The sequence below is a fragment of the Oryzias latipes genome, chromosome 6, assembly GCF_053564925.1.
Source record: "Oryzias latipes strain Hd-rR chromosome 6, Olatipes_Hd-rR_3.1".
Taxonomy (NCBI): domain Eukaryota; kingdom Metazoa; phylum Chordata; class Actinopteri; order Beloniformes; family Adrianichthyidae; genus Oryzias; species Oryzias latipes.
In genome coordinates, this window is record NC_136242.1 from 12807047 (window position 1) to 12829783 (window position 22737).

At 43.6% G+C, this 22737-nt stretch overlaps 1 protein-coding gene, 1 long non-coding RNA gene and 11 other non-coding genes across 13 annotated transcripts; 12 read left to right on the plus strand and 1 right to left on the minus strand.

Annotated features, from left to right (window-relative positions):
* Nucleotides 1-1570: 1570 nt before the first annotated feature.
* LOC110013889 (uncharacterized) lies at nucleotides 1571-7586 on the plus strand. The gene is made up of 9 exons (XM_023959386.2): nucleotides 1571-2135; nucleotides 2228-2572; nucleotides 2811-4403; nucleotides 4527-4733; nucleotides 4805-5188; nucleotides 5362-5414; nucleotides 5495-5748; nucleotides 5885-6130; nucleotides 6396-7586. Exons 1-9 carry the CDS (start codon nucleotides 1571-1573, stop codon nucleotides 6931-6933), a joined length of 4185 nt encoding a protein of 1394 aa, XP_023815154.2. The 3' UTR covers nucleotides 6934-7586.
* Nucleotides 7587-8159: 573 nt separating this feature from the next.
* On the plus strand, nucleotides 8160-8235 carry trnak-cuu (transfer RNA lysine (anticodon CUU)). The gene has a single exon. It is a non-coding gene; the product is annotated as a tRNA-Lys (tRNA).
* Nucleotides 8236-11174: 2939 nt separating this feature from the next.
* Nucleotides 11175-11247, plus strand: trnak-cuu (transfer RNA lysine (anticodon CUU)). Its single transcript has one exon. It is a non-coding gene; the product is annotated as a tRNA-Lys (tRNA).
* Nucleotides 11248-11860: 613 nt separating this feature from the next.
* On the plus strand, nucleotides 11861-11949 carry trnay-gua (transfer RNA tyrosine (anticodon GUA)). Its single transcript is given in 2 exon segments — nucleotides 11861-11897; nucleotides 11914-11949. It is a non-coding gene; the product is annotated as a tRNA-Tyr (tRNA).
* Nucleotides 11950-12073: 124 nt separating this feature from the next.
* trnar-acg (transfer RNA arginine (anticodon ACG)) lies at nucleotides 12074-12146 on the plus strand. The gene has a single exon. It is a non-coding gene; the product is annotated as a tRNA-Arg (tRNA).
* Nucleotides 12147-12535: 389 nt separating this feature from the next.
* trnak-cuu (transfer RNA lysine (anticodon CUU)) lies at nucleotides 12536-12608 on the plus strand. Its single transcript has one exon. It is a non-coding gene; the product is annotated as a tRNA-Lys (tRNA).
* Nucleotides 12609-13420: 812 nt separating this feature from the next.
* On the plus strand, nucleotides 13421-13493 carry trnar-acg (transfer RNA arginine (anticodon ACG)). Its single transcript has one exon. It is a non-coding gene; the product is annotated as a tRNA-Arg (tRNA).
* Nucleotides 13494-13882: 389 nt separating this feature from the next.
* Nucleotides 13883-13955, plus strand: trnak-cuu (transfer RNA lysine (anticodon CUU)). Its single transcript has one exon. It is a non-coding gene; the product is annotated as a tRNA-Lys (tRNA).
* A 601-nt stretch (nucleotides 13956-14556) lies between these two features.
* On the plus strand, nucleotides 14557-14645 carry trnay-gua (transfer RNA tyrosine (anticodon GUA)). Its single transcript is given in 2 exon segments — nucleotides 14557-14593; nucleotides 14610-14645. It is a non-coding gene; the product is annotated as a tRNA-Tyr (tRNA).
* A 124-nt stretch (nucleotides 14646-14769) lies between these two features.
* Nucleotides 14770-14842, plus strand: trnar-acg (transfer RNA arginine (anticodon ACG)). The gene has a single exon. It is a non-coding gene; the product is annotated as a tRNA-Arg (tRNA).
* A 389-nt stretch (nucleotides 14843-15231) lies between these two features.
* Nucleotides 15232-15304, plus strand: trnak-cuu (transfer RNA lysine (anticodon CUU)). The gene has a single exon. It is a non-coding gene; the product is annotated as a tRNA-Lys (tRNA).
* An 821-nt stretch (nucleotides 15305-16125) lies between these two features.
* Nucleotides 16126-16198, plus strand: trnar-acg (transfer RNA arginine (anticodon ACG)). Its single transcript has one exon. It is a non-coding gene; the product is annotated as a tRNA-Arg (tRNA).
* Nucleotides 16199-18185: 1987 nt separating this feature from the next.
* LOC111948864 (uncharacterized) lies at nucleotides 18186-20450 on the minus strand. Its single transcript, XR_013656573.1, has 4 exons — nucleotides 20263-20450; nucleotides 18976-19040; nucleotides 18716-18871; nucleotides 18186-18609 (listed from the first exon to the last, which is right to left on the minus strand). It is a non-coding gene; the product is annotated as an uncharacterized LOC111948864 (long non-coding RNA).
* Between the last annotated feature and the right edge of the window lie 2287 nt (nucleotides 20451-22737).

Sequence of the window (22737 nt, forward strand, 5' to 3'; positions counted from 1 at the left end):
AGAATTCCTCAGCAAGCTGCATTGGATGAAGGAGACAGAGGCTTACACTTCTCTTTAGCACAACCTTGGGATAGGGGAAAAACATCAATGACTAGCAAGAACTAAGAACCAAATTAGCTAAACTGCATATAGGGAGTGATGTTATCAAGGTACACCAAGTCACAGATGCTTGCTCAAGACAAGACATTTCACCAAAACTTGCCTTTGATGGTTCAGTGTCGCACTAGCATCCCCTGTTAGCAGAAGGCCTGAGTCACAATGGGTCCCTTTCAAGGAGTCTGTGGGACATGGTATATCCATAAAGAGGCCTGGAAAACTACTGCTCCATTCCCTTCGATAGCTCAGATGGTAGAGCGGAGGACTGTAGATGAAGCGGGACAGGTATCCTTAGGTCACTGGTTCAATTCCGGCTCGAAGGAAGAGCTTTCACTTAAGGTGGGCTGACTGTCTTTTTTCTTTGGCAAATGGACCTTTGCCTTTCATTGGCTGAAAAAGCAAAAGAGGATCTTTGCGCTCTGCGGGCCACGTGAATACAAACGCATGGGGCTAGAGCGCTTCATTTGCATCTGTGAACATCGCTAAAAGTGTCGGAGCAAGATTTGATCCCGTTTTCAACGCTGATCACGACTTTTCACAGTAAGTACGGAGTTGTCATTGTGAAATTTAATTTTAAATGTTTGTGCTATCGTAATAACACGTTTTTGCTGATGGTATTACCTGTCGTACTCCGCTAGAAAGGTTGTTTTCCTTTGGTCATTTACAGTAAGTGTCCTCCATTGTTGTTGTTCAACCAGCGGGGTTTTTCCACTGACCGTGTAGTAAAATAACAAGTAAATCTTTTTTAATCGTCTGAAAGCTAGGCTAGCTGAAATGTGTAACCGAACTTTTAGCAAGCAGCGGTGTTTTTCACGTTGGTCATTTACTGTATTGAAAACGTCAGGCCAAAAATAAAATCAGAGCATCAGCTGCTCAAATATGAATAATAACCGGACTTTTTACGTGTCGATTGCTGCTTCTTTGTGTTTGTTATTTGCCTTTCGGCCGCATGTTTTACTAGCGAGTACTTTAACACATGCACACGAATACTTTTATTTGTTCAAAGTTATTTTTGTTGTTTTTATTATTAAACACAAGAAAAATTTATGAATGAATTATTTCGGGAATGAGTCAGACTGTTGTCCTCAAGCTTTGCAATATGTTATTTTCTTTTGTTGTGTTTAATGTTTAGAATAATAGTAATTAATAATAATAATAATTAATAATAATTTAAATTAATAACATTCCGCAAAAAACAAGCAATTGGTATTTAAGAACACACAAAAAAATCAAAGTAAGTAATACAAGTATCCATCCAATCAAATAAAACTGGATCAAAGCCTTCTGTAGCATTTTATTTTTTCATCTTGTGTTTGCACAGCTCATTTTATGGTTTACAATCTGCTTTTCTCATTTGATTCATTCAGCTTTTATGATGGAACCCAGATTCAGAAGACTGGCTAGTGGCATTCTGAATTTGTCAGACTTATCTGAAGCCTATTCCTATAAGAAGGCAAAAAAAGGAAAGCCATGGATGAAGCCCTTGTCCCCAGAAGCAGTACTGAAAAAGGCAACAAAGAACCTGCTGGATCATCAGGGAGATCTTTCCAACAGAAAGCATCTTCTTGGCTTCTTTGAGATCCAGTTTGGTATTTTCCAGGGCCAGACATTCAAATGGCTGCTGGAAAATGCTTTAGGTTATGCTGCCTACCTTGTTGCTGCTATGAAGAGAGATCCAACAGGGGGTAGTAAAGACACCAAGGATCATGCCAGCAACAAAGAAAGTTTCAGAGAATACATGGAAATGTTTCCATCTGCCAAAACTGCTGTGGCGATGAAAGAGGAGCAGTGGTCACGAGAGAAGACACAGCCTAATTTGTCCAGCCAGCCGGGACCATCGATGGCATCCTCTTCTTTTCAGACTCCATCAACGTCTAATCCTTCTGCTGCAAGACCTCCCAGTTCACCATCACACCCCAAAACTCCTCAGCCCATCTCCACCGCGTCTCTCTCTTCCCTATTAGTGGGTAATTTGGCCAAGGACAAAAACATTGAGAAAGCTGTAAAAAGGCTGGCGTCCCCATTTAAAGTCAGACCCTGTAAGAAAACAATTCTCTTTTTTTCCAAACCCTGAGTTACATTAAATCTTATTGGCAGTGGATGTTAATGCTGTGTTGTTGTTGTTTTTCAGCTTTGATACATGCACGGCCACATTCCACATCCACAACTTTAAACAAGCCAGCTGGATCCCTTTCTTCCTCACCTGCGCTTGTAGGATCCCCCTTCACCCTCGAAGCCTCCCCCTCCTCCTCCTCCTCCTCCCTCCCAGTAGCAGGACCCTCTTCCCCACACCCAACTGTGGAAACCTCCATCAATCCTCCACAGACACCACCAGCCTTTGGCCCTAAAGCCAGTGAGGAGTTCTCCACCGCTGCAGGTCCAAAAACTCCCACCACATTTCTACCCGTGTCGAGTGAAGTGGACGACAGCACGCTTCTGGCAGAAGCACTCAGATGGGATAAATCTCACTCAGCAAGTATGTACATTTTATATAGAATTTTTTATGTATTTACTCAAGCATGCATTTAAAGAAAAAAAAAACACACACACACACACCACTGACACCAACATTTTTATTTATATATTTAAACAAAACCCTTTTGCATTTGCTCTGACTGAAAAAGCTTTAAGGTTTAAGTGTCCCCTGAAATTTTAAATTTTATCCATGCACAAATTCTATTAATAGACTTTTTACCTTCTCTTTTTCCTTTCAGCACAAAGAGTGTGTCTTCCAGCCGGCTGGCTCCACACACTGCCTGAGGTGGACCAGAGATGGATGTCCAAAGCTCTTTTCAAATGGACAGCGCAAGGACATCCTGAACTGGACTTCAGCAGGGTGGACAGACTGTGGTGGTATCCTCCACAATTCCCATTGCACGTCACCAATGTCCCTCAGCCCGAAGACTATTTTGGCAGCCTCCTCTTCCTTTGGATGCCCCGAAAACTCTGGCAAGTCAAGCTGACATGTCCTCATTCAGATTGCCACAAAGGGCTTCTGACCTCATCTGGTGTTCATCAGAAGATCAGGCAAGTTATTTCTCTGGACATAACTTACTTTGTGGCATCTGAATATTTAGTTTGCAAAATATGCAAAAGAAAGGTCATCAGCTGGAGCCATGCCATCGTCTCCCAGCTGGATGTGGGGCACAGGGGGCAGTTTCCCTGCATCCTCACATCCAAGCTTGCCTGTGACCTGAGGGTGGTCACTTTGATGCGCCAGAGGGGTCTGGGAAACAGCAGCAGCCAGATTAGGAAGAAGGTGCAGGAGAGTCATTCAGAAGTGTGGCTGAAGAAGACTGTCCAGTACCTGACGGACTGTAAACAAGTCAAAGGGGCTGTTGAAAAGGGTCTCATAAGACCAGTCACGTTTTCACCTCCCCCTCCAATGCCTACTGTTCCAAAGCACAGGTGGATGATGCAGGTCTACGCCCAAGATGTTCTCCAGAGGCTGACTGAGGTCAAGGCCTCAGTGACATCAACTTATGGACGCATCTTGAAGCTGGACTCCACCAAGAAAGTGGCTCGGAAACTGGCTGGAAGGGGTTTTGGAACAGCGACCTGGGCAACAAATGTTGGCAATGAGCACGGCCAAATAATAATGTCTGTGCTCACTGCTAGCGAAGGTTTTGGCTTGGGGCCAATGATCGAAGGGCTAATAAGGAGATATGCAGTGGCTGGGGTACCTCCCCCTGAAGTGCTTTACGTCGACAGAGACTGCTGTGGAAACACGCTTCTTCGGCGAATGTTCCAGAAGTGGAAAGACCTTCACATCCGCCTGGACATATGGCACTTCATGAGAAGGTTTTCGGTGGGCTGCACCACTGATTCACACCAGCTGTATGCATCCTTCATGAGGCGCCTCAGCCACTGTCTCTTTATGTGGGATGAGGAAGATCTGACAGCCCTCAAGATCGCAAAGCGCTCCGAACTTTCTGCCAGGCTCACCAATCCCTCAGATGCTGACGTGCTGCGGTCCATTAGCCGCAGTGAGTTAGCCCTGCACTGCAGGAGAACGACACGTGGCTCTCAGGAGACTCTGGCTCTCATCAAAAGCCTCATCCAAGCTTTTGATGGGGACAATGGCCGCGACACTCTGGGGGTCCCTCTGATCAACTCGGAACGCATGGCTGGCATTTTAGCTGCTCAGGCAAAACATGTGGCCTGCATCCAGGACCCCCCAGGCATCCAGCTGTACACCAGGACGGGAACAATCCTGAAAGGAGGACATCGTTTGCCCACATACCGCTGTGCCAGAGGTTCAACATCCCTTGAATCTTTTCATCTTCACCTGAATAGGTTCATCCCTGGTAAGTTGTTCTTTTATCTTTCCTTGAAACACAAAAATCCTAAAATATTGTAAATATTGAAAGCCATATTTATTTATGCGTGGAAACGTGTGTTTTGTTTTGTTTTTTCCATTGATATTACAGGCACCCTGGCAAGTGATGTCTTCTTCCAGGCCTACCTGTTAGATGGGCTGGCCAGGTGGAATGAAGACCGCGCTGTAGCCGCCACATCAGACAAGCAGCAGCAGCCATGCTCCTACGACCATCTCCTGCGGCATGCTGCTAACAGTTTGTCTGAAGAGGTCCTTGGCCAGGAAATTGTTCCCTATACTGGGCCAAGGAAATACACAGGTATGCACAATTTTTTTGAAAAGAACTTCAAAACCTTTTTCTTCTTCTAATGAGTGCTTTGCCTTTTACAGGTGAACTTCTGGGGGTGGAGTACCTTTACCAGCAAACTGGTAAAGTTCTCCAAGATTACAGACAGGCTGTTGAAGAGTCGGAGACAATGGACATGGAGATTGAAGACAGTTTCAATGAACCCGAAGAGTTTGAAGACTTCACTGTGGCCACTTTGGAGCCAGTGAGGACCTTCACAGTCTCTTCAACATCATCCTTGGCACCCACCAGCAGTCTGTCAGCTCCAGACCCTCAGCCTGGCCCCTCTTGGTCTCCTCCTCCTCCTGAGGGTCCCTCAACGAGTGCGACACACTCAGCGCCTGGACCTACATCACCATCTCCCTCTTCATCACCTTCCGCCACCACCTCTGTTCCCCCTTGTGTCTTATCCCCCGCTGAACAGAGCAGTGAGTTTAGTTCAACTTTTCTATTGAAAAAAGAAAAAGTAAAGTAGTATGTATGTTTTTTATTTATTTACCGGTATTTTGTTTTGCAAATGGGAAAAAGGTCTAGGAGTGCTTTCATTATAAGGATTTATCATGTTACTGTTTATTAAGGGATTTGCTTTTTTCTTTTACAGCCTCCAAAACAGATCTGCCAGCAACCCCTCAACAGTTGGACTCTTCATGTGACGTAAGACTAAGTTCTTTTCAAAAGCATAAATGTCTTTTTTCTTTTAATTTGATTCACTAATTGTTGTTCTTGTTTTATAGGATTCTGTCGGCCCTGACAACGTGGAGGGTTATGGGGCCGTGCAGGAGCTGGCTGATTTCTTGGTCGGCCTCCGGCACAATAACCTTGTGGTGACTGCAGAGGAGTCAAACCGGATCGTTTCCCTGTGGCAGTCATTGGGGGATTATGACAAACAAAAAACGTTTTACTCCCAGCGTCACCAAGCCCACCTGAAGCAGGGTAGATTTAGAGCAACCAAAAAAATTGTAGCCCCCGGCGTCGAAAGCACAAAAAGGTGAGTAGACCAAAAACACAAGAGCTGAGCCACCAAAAGAAGTGACACAAAACAAAATGTTTGGTTTTAAAATAACACTTTAAATCATATATCCTTGTTTTTTTGTCCTTACTTTTCCCCCTCTTTTTTCATTCAGGTGTTTTATCGGGGCTCACAGTCCTGCACAGTGGCCAGACTGCAACCGAGTGTCAGAGGCCATCTTTGTGAGACTCTGTGCCTTGTACCCAAACGCCGTCCGATGCGAAGGGAAGAAGGTTTCTCGGTTCACTATGGTGGTGCGAATGTACAGGACGATTAGAGAGTGTGTCGTCTCAAATGCCAGAATTATGAGCGAGACCACCATCCAGCTCCCAGAAGTAAATGCTGCTACAGTCACACAATGGTAAGTAAATTAGAATGATTTTAATACATGACATTTTCAGTCTTTATGAATACATTTTCAACAACATCAAACAGAAAAATATAAGAAGCTGTATCCTCCAGAATGCATAGAGGAAAATCAAAACAGTTTAATCAAAAAATAGGATCAAACAATAGTAGGGGGGGCTTTTTCATTTGTCTTGCATCTTATAAACACAAAGGCAGCTGGAGCTGTTACCCTGTTTTGATTCTATTGTTGAACCTTTTCGTTTTGCACATATTTACAGGTACAGCAGGCGGTGCCGGGCACAAGAAAAACTCATTTTAAACCAGGGCATCCCACAACCTGCTGCTTCCATGGCAGCTACAGAAAAACTTCCAGATCCACTCCAGAAAGGAACACCTTTACAGGTGGGGACCTCAGCTCAGCCGCACATTTTTGTGCTTCCGCCCAACACTGCTGGGGAGGCAAAACTTAAGGCAAAGCCACAGCTGCAGGCACTAGCACCCCAATTGAGTTCTACACCCTTCATCATCCCATCAGGATCCACCTCACAGGTTTTGGTTCCTCCCGTTTTAAATGTCCCATTCAGTTTTGTCCTGCCTCCTCCTCCTGCCGTGCCGATCATACTTGCTGTGCCGCCATCACCTCATCCTCTTTCCATACACGACACAACAATACCGAAAGAGGAAAATGGAAGCAGAAAAAATGGGTATTATGAAAAGGAAATACATAAAAAAAACAGAAACCATAACGTGCAGCAAATGCGGTGGAAACAGACAGCCACCATCCCACCGTCAGTACTTTGGGAACTGGTTTTGTGAAGCAACAGAGACTCAGTCATTTGACAATTGGAGGGCTGAGCTACAGAAGCGTGGATATGGGAAAAAAAAGAGAGGAAATGACCCACCACCACCAGCACCACCACTTTAAACAAAAAGCAGTCCTTGCACAGAAAAACTTGCACATCCAAAGCACCTAATGTTTTATACTGGTTTATATAATTTTTTAAACATTGTAATGATGACACCATCTTTTATATATGTTTTCTATACTATTTTGTTGTTTTTTTTTCTGTAAGAGTTATTGTGTTTTTTAAGCTTCAAGTTGTCGTTCTTGTTTAAAAGGACCACCACCAGCACCACCACAAACAGAGCAGTCCTTGCACAGAAAAATTTGCACATCCCAAAGCACCTATTGTTTTATATTGGTTTATTTTTGTGCTTTTCTATATAGATTTTGTTTTTTCTAAAGTTAAACATTGTAATGATGATACCATCTTTTATATATTTTTTCTATAATATTTTGTTGGTGTTTTCTGTAAGAATTATTGTGTTTTTTAAGCTTTGAGTTGTATTTGTCATTTAAATTTGCTATTTCAATATTTCAGTATTTGATCAAAATATAATAATTGAATTTTTGGATAGAAAACTGTCATATGGATGCCATTTACGGAGGTATTTGCATTAAAGAACTTTTACATGAGCACTTGAGTATTTTAATTTGTGTTCATCTTTTAAATCAACAGTCAGATTTTAGAAGATTGTCAATACATTACATCTGTAGTTGTTTTTACACAAATAATTATATTGTTATGCTGCTGTAGTACATTAATTAGACAATTCATTTTGTTTCAAGATTCAAAGCAAACTTTATTGTCAATCTCTATAATGTTTTCAAATAAATAGAAATTTAAATTCATTTTCTCTTCAAACTCCAGTCTAAAGGAATCTAACTTCAAATTACAGAATGAAATGACCAACAAATAGGGTGAATATAAATATAAAAAAATAAAGTCACTGTTACAAAAAGGTGAAAAAAAATCTTAATTTTCATATAGTTTATAATTCCATTATTAATGTCATATAGTTTATAACTTTATTATTAACAAATCTCATTTGCTATGAGGCCTGGCAAACTTGGCAGAAGAGGTTAAGAAAGCCACGAGGCCAAAAAAAAAACCAGTTCGAACGCGTCCGGTGCGGGGTTCGAACCCGCGGCCTCTGCATGCGTTCCTACAAAACTTGAAAGCTTTACCTCGACTGATGGGCGCAGTCCTTGGCGCAGTCGGTAGAGCATGAGACTCTTAATCTCAGGGTCGTGGGTTCGAGCCCCACGTCGGGCGATGACTTGACTGAAGCTGTCAGTATGATTTCAGTTAAGCTATTTGTTTGTTGTGCCATTGCACAAGTAAAATGGTGCTCTGGGGCCTCATTTATAAAACTTTGCGTAGGATTTGCGTCAGAAGTGGCGTACGGATGAAACATAGGACGTGCGTACGCACTGAAATATTCGGAGTTATAAAACCCTCCGCACGCACATCCTACGCATCTTTCCCTTAATAAATCACAACCAATTCTAAATGCTGCGCAGCTTTTGCGGCCTCATCACACGCCCATAGTTGCCCATAAATAGTCCGTGAAACGCCCACAAATGAATATTCATTGATTGCGAAATCATGCCAAACACGGAGAGAAAATCAAAAAAACGTAACTTCACTCAATGTGAAGTAGAAGTTATCGTTGGCGAGGTGGAAAAGAGGAGAATAATGTTGTTTGGAGGACACAGTGTGGGCATTAATAATGCCAAAAAGGCACGTGAGCGGCAGACGGCGGCAGACGCCGAAAATGCTGCAGCCTCACAACCTCGGACCGTGGCCGAAATAAAAAAGAAAAGGTCGGACATCAAAGTCAAAGCAAAAAAACGTCTAGCGCTGTACCACCCCCCCCTCCCCCCCCCCCCCACACACACACCCCTGGCAGACACGGGTGTGGGGGGGGGGGGGACACCGGAGCTGACCCCTCCTGATGAGAGACTGGCGGCAATAATTGGGGAATCCCTTTTAAGTGGAGTGGTGACTGAGGCGGAGGGGGACACCGACGCGCCAGATGCACGGGGTGACACACCCCCAAAAGCCCGCAGAGGAAGTCGGAACCGGCTCATAAGCCACTCGTCCTCGTTTGCCAACAAGTCTCCTTGCTGTCTAAAGATACGTTCACTCCGAATTCTTCCATTTGCCACATCTTCTAAGAGCGCAAGATCAGCCATTGTGCGTCATTACGCATTGTGATGGGGCATTTTATTTCCATCCATTTAATTACATCTGAAAAGCTACAGATGTCGGGAATAATCGACGTGGAAATGGGAAATTGATCAGCGCAAATGTAATTTCTTGTTGCTTTCTGAATGGTTGAGACATACGCCATACATTGTTTTATGAAAAATAAAACAAACTAAAGGCATATGCATGCATACCATAATTCTGTAGCTTATGAAGAAATATTTTACTATGAAAACAACTTTCCCCAGTGGAGAATTAATGCATCTCTCTCTATCTATCCATCTGTCTGTCTGATTGCTCCTATATCTGCTCCGCCAGACGGACACATTGACGGGAATATCAGTTGTGTACATTATTTCGTTCTGTTAACTATATTATTTATATTATTTATGAGGATGAATTGCACAACATGCCAATATTGCAGAACATGTGTCACTTTTCTTTTTGCAAATATGTGTTCATTTGAATTTCGGTTGTAATTTTCGTTTGATTTTTTTATTTGTTTCACTGCTGATCGATCAAACGTGTTCGTGTTCGTGTAGGCTGTTAATTGTAAGACTTGCTTTGTGAAGTCTTCATGTTATTTCTGAGAGGCAGGATCGTCATTTTCACTTTCACGTGTTTCTTACATCTGCCGACGGTGTCGCCGTTTCTCATTTCACCCGTTTTTGTGCGTACGCCTGGGTCAGAGCTTGCGTGAAGGACCGCACATTTTCCCGTCAAGTTTGCTTTTTATAAATCTCAACTATTGCGTAGAGAGTGGCGTACGCCTTCTTTTGTGCGTACGCAACGTTTATAAATGAGGCCCCTGGTCATCTTCCAAGCCCCCCCCACAATAAGCTTCAGTTACTCCACCAGGAATTGGTTGCTAAGAATCACTAAAGGTGTTTGATGATCCTTAAATGAGTAGTTCTTAACGTGCCTGTCAATGTTCAGCAATCATTATGAAACATGCCAATTCTTTGCAAAAAGATCATTGAAAAATGTTTGTATGGACACAGAATTCCTCAGCAAGCTGCATTGGATGAAGGAGACAGAGGCTTACACCTCTCTTTAGCAGAACCTTGGGATAGGGGAAAAACATCAATGACTAGCAAGAACTAAGAACCAAATTAGCTAAACTGCATATAGGGAGTGATGTTATCAAGGTACACCAAGTCACAGATGCTTGCTCAAGACAAGACATTTCACCAAATCTTGCCTTTGATGGTTCAGTGTCGCACTAGCATCCCCTGTTAGCAGAAGGCCTGAGTCACAATGGGTCCCTTTCAAGGAGTCTGTGGGACATGGTATATCCATAAAGAGGCCTGGAAAACTACTGCTCCATTCCCTTCGATAGCTCAGATGGTAGAGCGGAGGACTGTAGATGAAGCGGGACAGGTATCCTTAGGTCGCTGGTTCAATTCCGGCTCCAAGGAAGAGCTTTCACTTAAGGTGGGCTGACTGTCTTTTTTCTTTGGCAAATGGACCTTTGCCTTTCATTGGCTGAAAAAGCAAAAGAGGATCTTTGCGCTCTGCGGGCCATGTGAATACAAACGCATGGGGTTAGTGGCGCAATGGATAATGCATCTGACTACGGATCAGAAGATTCTAGGTTCGACTCCTAGCTAGCTTGGCTTTTGGTCACTTACACATTGCTAAAATGAGCAATTAGCCAACCCACACTGCAAATCATGAAAATCCCATAAGACACACTCAACAATCACCCTGTTTCTAGACCCAAAGCTTACCCTCACCTTGTCTTTCACAGAAAACATCTCATCTTCCGTCACATTCGAGTGCCTCTTTCAGCTTTTATGGCCACCATTTTGCACAATCTTTCAGACATCATATTTGCACAAGTGAGCTGTTATCTGATAATCTTCGCTATCTTGTTGCATGCGCCAAAACAATTTCACCAGAAGGTTGAACGTACTCAGCTGTAAACGCAATAGATGTGTCGTTCACATCTCATTGGATTAGTACCTTGTTTTTTTTTCTTCAAGGGCTCTGAAAGACTTTCATGCCTGGCTAGCTCAGTCGGTAGAGCATGAAACTCTTAATCTCAGGGTCGTGGGTTCGAGCCCCACGTCGGGCGATGACTTGACTGAAGCTGTCAGTATGATTTCAGTTAAGCTATTTGTTTGTTGTGCCATTGCACAAGTAAAATGGTGCTCTGGTCATCCTCCAAGCCCCCCCCCCCCCCCCCCCCCCCCAATAAGCTTCAGTTACTCCACCAGGAATTGGTTGCTAAGAATCACTAAAGGTGTTTGATGATCCTTAAATGAGTAGTTCTTAACGTGCCTGTCAATGTTCAGCAATCATTATGAAACATGCCAATTCTTTGCAAAAAGATCATTGAAAAATGTTTGTATGGACACAGAATTCCTCAGCAAGCTGCATTGGATGAAGGAGACAGAGGCTTACACCTCTCTTTAGCAGAACCTTGGGATAGGGGAAAAACATCAATGACTAGCAAGAACTAAGAACCAAATTAGCTAAACTGCATATAGGGAGTGATGTTATCAAGGTACACCAAGTCACAGATGCTTGCTCAAGACAAGACATTTCACCAAATCTTGCCTTTGATGGTTCAGTGTCGCACTAGCATCCCCTGTTAGCAGAAGGCCTGAGTCACAATGGGTCCCTTTCAAGGAGTCTGTGGGACATGGTATATCCATAAAGAGGCCTGGAAAACTACTGCTCCATTCCCTTCGATAGCTCAGATGGTAGAGCGGAGGACTGTAGATGAAGCGGGACAGGTATCCTTAGGTCGCTGGTTCAATTCCGGCTCGAAGGAAGAGCTTTCACTTAAGGTGGGCTGACTGTCTTTTTTCTTTGGCAAATGGACCTTTGCCTTTCATTGGCTGAAAAAGCAAAAGAGGATCTTTGCGCTCTGCGGGCCACGTGAATACAAACGCATGGGGCTAGTGGCGCAATGGATAACGCATCTGACTACGGATCAGAAGATTCTAGGTTCGACTCCTAGCTAGCTCGGCTTTTGGTCACTTCCACATTGCTAAAATGAGCAATTAGCCAACCCACACTGCAAATCATGAAAATCCCATAAGACACACTCAACAATCACCCTGTTTCTAGACCCAAAGCTTACCCTCACCTTGTCTTTCACAGAAAACATCTCATCTTCCGTCACATTCGAGTGCCTCTTTCGGCTTTTATGGCCACCATTTTGCACAATCTTTCAGACATCATATTTGCACAAGTGAGCTGTTATCTGATAATCTTCGCTATCTTGTTGCATGCGCCAAAACAATTTCACCAGAAGGTTGAATGTACTCAGCTGTAAACGCAATAGATGTGTCGTTCACATCTCATTGGATTAGTACCTTGTTTTTTTTTCTTCAAGGGCTGTGAAAGACTTTCATGCCTGGCTAGCTCAGTCGGTAGAGCATGAGACTCTTAATCTCAGGGTCGTGGGTTCGAGCCACACGTCGGGCGATGACTTGACTGAAGCTGTCAGTATGATTTCAGTTAAGCTATTTGTTTGTTGTGCCATTGCACAAGTAAAATGGTGCTCTGGTCATCTTCCAAGCCCCCCCCCCAATAAGCTTCAGTTACTCCACCAGGAATTGGTTGCTAAGAATCACTAAAGGTGTTTGATGATCCTTAAATGAGTAGTTCTTAACGTGCCTGTCAATGTTCAGCAATCATTATGAAACATGCCAATTCTTTGCAAAAAGATCATTGAAAAATGTTTGTATGGACACAGAATTCCTCAGCAAGCTGCATTGGATGAAGGAGACAGAGGCTTACACCTCTCTTTAGCACAACCTTGGGATAGGGGAAAAACATCAATGACTAGCAAGAACTAAGAACCAAATTAGCTAAACTGCATATAGGGAGTGATGTTATCAAGGTACACCAAGTCACAGATGCTTGCTCAAGACAAGACATTTCACCAAATCTTGCCTTTGATGGTTCAGTGTCGCACTAGCATCCCCTGTTAGCAGAAGGCCTGAGTCACAATGGGTCCCTTTCAAGGAGTCTGTGGGACATGATATATCCATAAAGAGGCCTGGAAAACTACTGCTCCATTCCCTTTGATAGCTCAGATGGTAGAGCGGAGGACTGTAGATGAAGCGGGACAGGTATCCTTAGGTCGTTGGTTCAATTCCGGCTCGAAGGAAGAGCTTTCACTTAAGGTGGGCTGACTGTCTTTTTTCTTTGGCAAATGGACCTTTGCCTTTCATTGGCTGAAAAAGCAAAAGAGGATCTTTGCGCTCTGCGGGCCACGTGAATACAAACGCATGGGGCTAGTGGCGCAATGGATAACGCATCTGACTACGGATCAGAAGATTCTAGGTTCGACTCCTAGCTAGCTCGGCTTTTGGTCACTTCCACATTGCTAAAATGAGCAATTAGCCAACCCACACTGCAAATCATGAAAATCCCATAAGACACACTCAACAATCACCCTGTTTCTAGACCCAAAGCTTACCCTCACCTTGTCTTTCACAGAAAACATCTCATCTTCCGTCACATTCGAGTGCCTCTTTCGGCTTTTATGGCCACCATTTCGCACAATCTTTCAGACATCATATTTGCACAAGTGAGCTGTTATCTGATAATCTTCACTATCTTGTTGCATGCGCCAAAACAATTTCACCAGAAGGTTGAATGTTCTCAGCTGTAAACGCAATAGATGTGTCGTTCACATCTCATTGGATTAGTACCTTGTTTTTTTTTCTTCAAGGGCTCTGAAAGACTTTCATGCCTGGCTAGCTCAGTCGGTAGAGCATGAGACTCTTAATCTCAGGGTCGTGGGTTCGAGCCCCACGTCGGGCGATGACTTGACTGAAGCTGTCAGTATGATTTCAGTTAAGCTATTTGTTTGTTGTGCCATTGCACAAGTAAAATGGTGCTCTGGTCATCTTCCAAGCCCCCCCCCCCCAATAAGCTTCAGTTACTCCACCAGGAATTGGTTGCTAAGAATCACTAAAGGTGTTTGATGATCCTTAAATGAGTAGTTCTTAACGTGCCTGTCAATGTTCAGCAATCATTATGAAACATGCCAATTCTTTGCAAAAAGATCATTGAAAAATGTTTGTATGGACACAGAATTCCTCAGCAAGCTGCATTGGATGAAGGAGACAGAGGCTTACACCTCTCTTTAGCAGAACCTTGGGATAGGGGAAAAACATCAATGACTAGCAAGAACTAAGAACCAAATTAGCTAAACTGCATATAGGGAGTGATGTTATCAAGGTACACCAAGTCACAGATGCTTGCTCAAGACAAGACATTTCACCAAATCTTGCCTTTGATGGTTCAGTGTCGCACTAGCATCCCCTGTTAGCAGAAGGCCTGAGTCACAATGGGTCCCTTTCAAGGAGTCTGTGGGACATGGTATATCCATAAAGAGGCCTGGAAAACTACTGCTCCATTCCCTTCGATAGCTCAGATGGTAGAGCGGAGGACTGTAGATGAAGCGGGACAGGTATCCTTAGGTCGCTGGTTCAATTCCGGCTCGAAGGAAGAGCTTTCACTTAAGGTGGGCTGACTGTCTTTTTTCTTTGGCAAATGGACCTTTGCCTTTCATTGGCTGAAAAAGCAAAAGAGGATCTTTGCGCTCTGCGGGCCACGTGAATACAAACGCATGGGGCTAGTGGCGCAATGGATAACGCATCTGACTACGGATCAGAAGATTCTAGGTTCGACTCCTAGCTAGCTCGGCTTTTGGTCACTTCCACATTGCTAAAATGAGCAATTAGCCAACCCACACTGCAAATCATGAAAATCCCATAAGACACACTCAACAATCACCCTGTTTCTAGACCCAAAGCTCACCCTCACCTTGTCTTTCACAGAAAACATCTCATCTTCCGTCACATTCGAGTGCCTCTTTCGGCTTTTATGGCCACCATTTTGCACAATCTTTCAGACATCATATTTGCACAAGTGAGCTGTTATCTGATAATCTTCGCTATCTTGTTGCATGCGCCAAAACAATTTCACCAGAAGGTTGAATGTACTCAGCTGTAAACGCAATAGATGTGTCGTTCACATCTCATTGGATTAGTACCTTGTTTTTTTTTCTTCAAGGGCTCTGAAAGACTTTCATGCCTGGCTAGCTCAGTCGGTAGAGCATGAGACTCTTAATCTCAGGGTCGTGGGTTCGAGCCCCACGTCGGGCGATGACTTGACTGAAGCTGTCATTATGATTTCAGTTAAGCTATTTGTTTGTTGTGCCATTGCACAAGTAAAATGGTGCTCTGGTCATCCTCCAAGCCCCCCCCCCCCCCCCCCAATAAGCTTCAGTTACTCCACCAGGAATTGGTTGCTAAGAATCACTAAAGGTGTTTGATGATCCTTAAATGAGTAGTTCTTAACGTGCCTGTCAATGTTCAGCAATCATTATGAAACATGCCAATTCTTTGCAAAAAGATCATTGAAAAATGTTTGTATGGACACAGAATTCCTCAGCAAGCTGCATTGGATGAAGGAGACAGAGGCTTACACCTCTCTTTAGCAGAACCTTGGGATAGGGGAAAAACATCAATGACTAGCAAGAACTAAGAACCAAATTAGCTAAACTGCATATAGGGAGTGATGTTATCAAGGTACACCAAGTCACAGATGCTTGCTCAAGACAAGATATTTCACTCGCCATCAACCTTTGATGGTTCAGTGTCGCACTAGCATCCCCTGTTAGCAGAAGGCCTGAGTCACAATGGGTCCCTTTCAAGGATTCTGTGGGACATGGTATATCCATAAAGAGGCCTGGAAAACTGCTGCTCCATTCCCTTCGATAGCTCAGATGGTAGAGCGGAGGACTGTAGATGAAGCGGGACAGGTATCCTTAAGTCGCTGGTTCAATTCCGGCTCGAAGGAAGAGCTTTCACTTAAGGTGGGCTGACTGTCTTTTTTCTTTGGCAAATGGACCTTTGCCTTTCATTGGCTGAAAAAGCAAAAGAGGATCTTTGCGCTCTGCGGGCCACGTGAATACAAACGCATGGGGCTAGTGGCGCAATGGATAACGCATCTGACTACGGATCAGACGATTCTAGGTTCGACTCCTAGCTAGCTCGGCTTTTGGTCACCTCCACATTGCTAAAATGAGCAATTAGCCAACCCACGCTGCAAATCATGAAAATCCCATAGACACACTCAACAAACACCCTGTTTCTAGACCCAAAGCTTACCCTCACCTTGTCTTTCACAGAAAAGAGCTCATCTTCCGTCACATTCGAGTACCTCTTTCGGCTTTTATGGCCACCATTTTGCACAATCTTTCAGACATCATATTTGCACAAGTGAGCTGTTATCTGATAATCTTCGCTATCTTGTTGCATGCGCCAAAACAATTTCACCAGAAGGTTGAATGTACTCAGCTGCCCAGCCAGCAAAGCCAAGTGGGCCCCATATGGTTTAAAAATGGGCAGAAAATGTGGGCCCCGAATGGTTTTGTCCGCAGTTTCCGTGATGGCCCCAACTGTGTATGCCCACATAGGCTTGAAGTGGGTGCTGAGTGGGTGTCAGATAGGCCCGAGGTTGGTAAATAATATTAGAACCCATGTAGGGCCCATATTTTTGCCCATGTGGGCTGGAAGTGGGATTGAAACAGGGCCCATGTGGGTCCCAACTGGGTAAACTACCCAAGACCCACTTTGGCCCCACTAATGTGTCTATCTGTATCTTATATTGGTTTTATGTGGGACCTAAATGGCTATAATGTGGGCTATAAGTGGGTTTGTCCGCAGTTTCCGTGGTGGCCCCAACTGTGTATGCCCACATAGGCTTGAAGTGGGTGCTGAGTGGGTGTCAGATAGGCCCGAGGTTGGTAAATAATATTAGAACCCATGTAGGGCCCATATTTTTGCCCATGTGGACTGGAAGTAGGATTGAAACAGGGCCCATGTGGGTCCAAACTGGGTAAACTACCCAAGACCCACTTTGGCCCCACTAATGTGTCTATCAGTATCTTATATGGGTTTTATGTGGGACCTAAATGGGCTATAATGTGGGCTATAAGTGGGTTTGTCCGCAGTTTCCGTGGTGGCCCCAACTGTGTATGCCCACATAGGCTTGAAGTGGGTGCTGAGTGGGTGTCATATATGCCCCAAGTTGGTAAATAATATTAGAACCCATGTAGGGCCCATATTTTTGCCCATGTGGGCTGGAAGTAGAATTGAAACAGGGCCTATATGGGTCCCAACTGGGTAAACTACCCAAGACCCACTTTGGCCCCACTAATGTGTCTATCAGTATCTTATATGGGTTTTATGTGGGACCTAAATGGGCTATAATGTGGGCTATGAGTGGGTTTGTCCGCAGTTTCCGAGGTGGCCCCAACTGTGTATGCCCACATAGGCTTGAAGTGGGGGCTGAGTGTGTTTCCTGTAGGTCACAAGTGGGTAAGTAGCATTAAAACTGACATTGGGCCCATATTTTCACCCATGTGGGTTAGAAGTGGGATTAAAACAGGACCCATATGGGTCCCAACTAGGAAAAGTACCCAAGACCCATTTTTGCCCCACTAATATGTCTATCAGTATTGCATATGGGTTTTATGTGGGACCTAAATGGGCTATAATGTGGGCTATAAGTGGGTTTGTCCGCAGTTTCCATGGTGGCCCCAACTGTGTTTGCCCACATGGGTTTGAAGTGGGTGGTCAGTGGGTTTCCTGTAGGCCCCAAGTGGGTAAGTAGCATTAGAACCATACTCATAGTTAACCATAACTCGTAGTTCTTCTTCTGTGGGCTGGAATTATGACTGAAACAGGGCAAAGATGGGCCCAATCAGGTAATCATCCATGACCCATTTTGACCCCACTTATGCATCAATTAGTATTGCATATTGGGTTAATGTGGGACCTAAATAAGCCACCATGTGGGCCATGAGTGGGTTTGTGCAGTGTTGCCATGGAGGTCCCAGCTGTGTTTCCCTACAGTGCTATATACCAGTGAACCATTATAGGGTCTTCTTTTCCATCTAGCTTTCCTAAAACCCAAATGAAAAGATTCTGTAAAATCCCACTGTTTCACAACATAATTTTCCAAATGACATCAACAAAATGCTTTTTAAAATGCTTCAATTTAATAAAAGAAAATAAATTATCCTGATCCTGCATTATGAAAACGATATACAAGACCATGGCAAGGTCACCCAAAGGTTTAACAGATAACACACAGGATCTAACATACTACAGTTACTTAATAAAATAAAGAACAACTTCACTTGGTACAGTACAATTTCAACAACCTTAATGTGTGCCAATTATGTGACGAAAAAAATAAATAAATCCAGTAAAACAAAATACTCATGGCATCCTTGACGGTTCCTGAGAACAAGCTCCATCGGCTTGTTATTCAAGCTCTCTTTGAGTCCTTATAGCTCGGTTTCCTCCCCTGTCACGAGCTCCAACAAACCATTTGGAAAGGCCCTTCTCCACTTCCTTTAGTGGGACTGGTTGGGTGCCGGCATTTTTCTTCACTGCCCCTAAAAAGAAATCACAAAAAACAAAGTATTCATTTTAGCCTGGGATTAAACTTACTAAATCATTTGTCAGTGATGAATATAGATTAATAAATTCAAATCCAATTACCATAGAAGACATCAAAAAGACACAGCTAGCAGAACTTATTCTCTCCATGACATCCAAACAGGTTATATTGCAGAGCCAACTCATTGGACATGAGGAAGCCCATCATTCTTCTGGTTGCATCGTCCAAGAGTCCCCAATTACTCCAACCACAGCAACCTTTTTAAATAGAGAAAATATCACAAGATAGAAAGATATAGTTAAACGTTAACAGCTTAATTACATATATAAATAATAAAATGTTACTTTAAGAATAAACTTACAACTGCTGACATGAAATCTACATCGGCGAGTCTGTCACGACAACTTGAGTGAAGCTGCAGGTGACCTGACCGACACAAGGGACAAAATAACTAAACTCTGAAATAACCATTCCCTTAAGCAAGTATTCAAGTAACTCTAGGATGATATATATATATAAAAAGCATAATTAAAACTATTAAATACTTCCAGAAACTCAATAAAGGGGCCTATACCCTGTTATTTTTAATCCCTTAATAGTAAGCAACATCCATATATATGATAGTATTACCTTTGGCCCACACACAAAAGGATTTTTTAATTTAAATATCGGTTATTATCCGGAGTTTCTTTCCAAACTGGAAATAACAGGACTCATCCTCTGAGTCACCGGCTTTCGCTCTGTGTGTGACGTCAATCTCGGCAGACGGAGCCGGCCTCAGCAGCGTGTCTGCGTTTCTCCCAGGAAAACAAAAACACATTCAAATTCTGCAAAGATGGATGTGCATATTGTGCATATAAAAATAAAGCGCTTTTGACAAACATTCTTGCTCATCGGAGAAAGTGGGTGTGTGTCTGTGGGCGGGGCCGGCAGCGCAGACTCTTCATGAACGGGACCGTTCTCAATGTGTTCGTCACGTCACCTCATGAGAACCCGCTCGAGTTTAGAGGAATACTCAAATGCTTGAATGGATCGAAATACCGCTTGGGTGTCTTTTTGTGAGGAATAAACATTATAATACACTAAAAAGCAAAAACGAAAAAGATTTTGCATTTTATGGATCTAAACTCGCCGCTGGACTGATTAGTATTCATTCATTTTACCGAGAAATTCCGGTCATTTTTCAAAATAAGATCATTCAGACTCATAATAAAACGAACTAAAAAACATTTCACACAAAACCTGGCCAAATTACATCTGACCAAAACAAGTTATCCCCGCAAGATCCAAATCAAAACCACTAAACTGGACGGAAACCCGCCGAATCTGGCAACTGACAACTCTGTTACTAGGATGCGCTTCCTAGTTTGATGCCTCGGTGAAACGCCGACACACACTGGCTGGATGATCGGTGACGCGACCCACCACTACTTGTCATCATGTCTGCAAATAAACCTGCTGCACGTGGAAACTAGTCGTCTGCCCATTTGTGACACCGGCTTCTTTCAAATGCAAAAGCCGCTGTAACGTGGATGGATTCAACTGCAGGACAGAACAACACTCCCGAGCTGCGCATGCTTTTATGAACCACATTTATCATTGCCAGTTAGAGCTGTAAGCGAAACACAAAACCAGAAAGGTATCTTACCTTGATATCAATAAATGGCCTGGATGAATGGTGCGACAGAAGTGCAGAATCTCCTTGAGTTGACGGAACAGGACGACTGACCGAAGCCGTATCAGGAAATGAGCGGGAAATTCAAAACGCAGCAACCGTCCAATCAGCAACGCCTGCTTACCACTTTGAACTCCTTAAACCACCCTGCTTGCCCCTTCGAGAAAAAAATTAAAACGTCCATACTATTTTTTTTTTTACTTTTCACCAGTCAAAATAGGCGCTTTACGCTTTACAGTCACAGTCCAGATCATTCACCCATGCACACACACTTACACACACTAATGGCAGCTCTGCTGCCGAACAATGGTGCCAGCCTCCCACCAGAGGCAAGTTGGGGTTCAGTGTCTTGCCTAAGGACACTGCGACACATGGGTGTGCAAGGCGGGAATCATACCTGCAATCTTACGATCATGGGTCAACCGCCCTACCGCTGCACCACGGCTGCCCCATATTAGTGCAAAGGTGTTACTACAAAGGGGAATATTCTGCTGTGTTCCAACCAATTTCACATTTAAACACTTTCAAACATAATTCCAAAGAAATTAATTAAAATTGCATGCACTAAATTAGATGAACTAAGGGAATTATTAGATATTCACCAGACCCAGCTCACTCTGTTAAGACGGAAACTCTGCAAAGCATGAGACACAGCGCAGAGGACAGCATCATGACACATTCACCTTTTCCACAGCTAGCCAGCCACAGTTAAACTAATGTCAAAAATTAATAATTGAAATGCAACCAAAGACCACCATCCAAATAAATGTCTAATGTCTTGTAATCTCTAATTGCCTGCAATTCTTATTCCGCTGGCCTGAGCCCACTGATGAGTTGCAAGTGCCCTTCTGCAGGGCCCTGAGATTAAATCTGTATTGTTTGTTGATTGCAAGTTACAGGGAATAAAAGTCTTGGTTCATTTTGTATGCACTAAAACTGGGTGGATTAAAAAAGGTTAAAAACTGCTATGTTTCACAAAACATACTGTATATAGCATTAGTTTTCTGTGTTTTAGAATTTAAGGTAGGGTATGGTAGGTGTAGGTACCAAAACTATTCAGCCTGCAATTACCGTTTGAGGTCCTTCAGGGTCCTGGGACTAATACTGACGTCACATTTTTTTGATGGGCTGTCCGTTGGTCCGGTGACGTGTCAGAATGTGATAGGACAAATTACAATACTGGTAAATGGTAAATGTCATACACGGATACAGAGCTTTTCTACCTTCCTTGAAGGCCCAAAGTGCTTTACAGTCACAGTTCCATTCACCCTTTCACACACACATTCACAGACTGGTGGTGGCTCCGCTGCCGAACACTGGGGTCAACCTTAAAAAACAGAGTTACGGTGGGGTTCAGTGTCTTGCCCAAGGACACTTCGACACATGAGCGGGGCAAGGCAGAATCTGATATCTTCCGATCAGAGGTCAACCAACCTACCGCTGCACCACGGCCGCCCCATACTACCATAGAAGAAGATATTATGAGGGGCCCTGTGAACATACAGAGATCTGACAGAGCAACATTATCTTTTAAACTTGCACCTTCCCTGCCTGCAAAAACAAAGTTATGAGACTCCAGCTGCTCTGCTCAGAGACACGGTTCTATTTGTGCAGCAGCAGGTTCATTCTAACAGCCACAGATCTTTTTACAAAGTGGGTTGTGTCAAAACCTCTCTTTAAACATTACAAAGAATAATGTCACACACAACTTATGAAGGAAAATAACTTTAGGTTACAAAAGGAAACATAAAATGAATATTATAGAGCTTGAGCAGATCTTGACGCAACGTAGTTTGTCCAAGTGGGGTTACCGTAGTGTGACGTTAACCTCAGTTGAAAGGATCCCAAAAGGTAATTGCAGGCCGAATAGTTTTGGTACCTACACTGGACTGCTGTAATTAAAAAATGTGCTCCAAATTAGTGTATATCTCCCTCTATTCTTTTGTTCTTGCACTCTCTAGCTCTCTTGTATGCTTATGTACATTTACCAGATTGAACATTTCTTTGATCTTATTGTTTAAACTTTTACAATGATTCTTCTTTTTCAAAACTTTACCTTGAGACCTTTGCACCCCTAAGTATTGACTACACATGCATACATGGCCAATAAAAAAATCTTGAACCTTGAAGCCAGGCTTGTACTGAATAGGACAGCAACACAACAAATGTGTTATTGTCATGGTGCCTCTGTCAGCTATCTTCCCCCTCCCCTCTCTGCTTGGCCACTGATTCGTCCCAGCTGCGTTCACTCATCTCATCAACCTGCCAGACCTACTTAAGGAGCGCCAGGACCAGAATTCAACGCTAGTTCGTTGCCCCTGATGGACCTACATATCCCACGAGTGGACGCCAGCTTCAGCTTCAGCCCAAGCGGACTTATCCCCGGAGTTACCTACCTCCTCTCAACGCTCCATACATCAGGCCTCAGCTCTGGCCTCAGCCGAACCT

Bases quoted from the DNA above. Each gene is read 5' to 3' on its own strand.
- LOC110013889 (XM_023959386.2), top strand. From the start codon at position 1,571: ATGAAGCCCTTGTCCCCAGAAGCAGTACTGAAAAAGGCAACAAAGAAC. The intron at 2,136-2,227 runs GTAAGAAAACAA...GTTGTTTTTCAG, and splicing joins CCCATTTAAAGTCAGACCCT to CTTTGATACATGCACGGCCA. The intron at 4,734-4,804 runs GTATGCACAATT...TGCCTTTTACAG, and splicing joins TGGGCCAAGGAAATACACAG to GTGAACTTCTGGGGGTGGAG.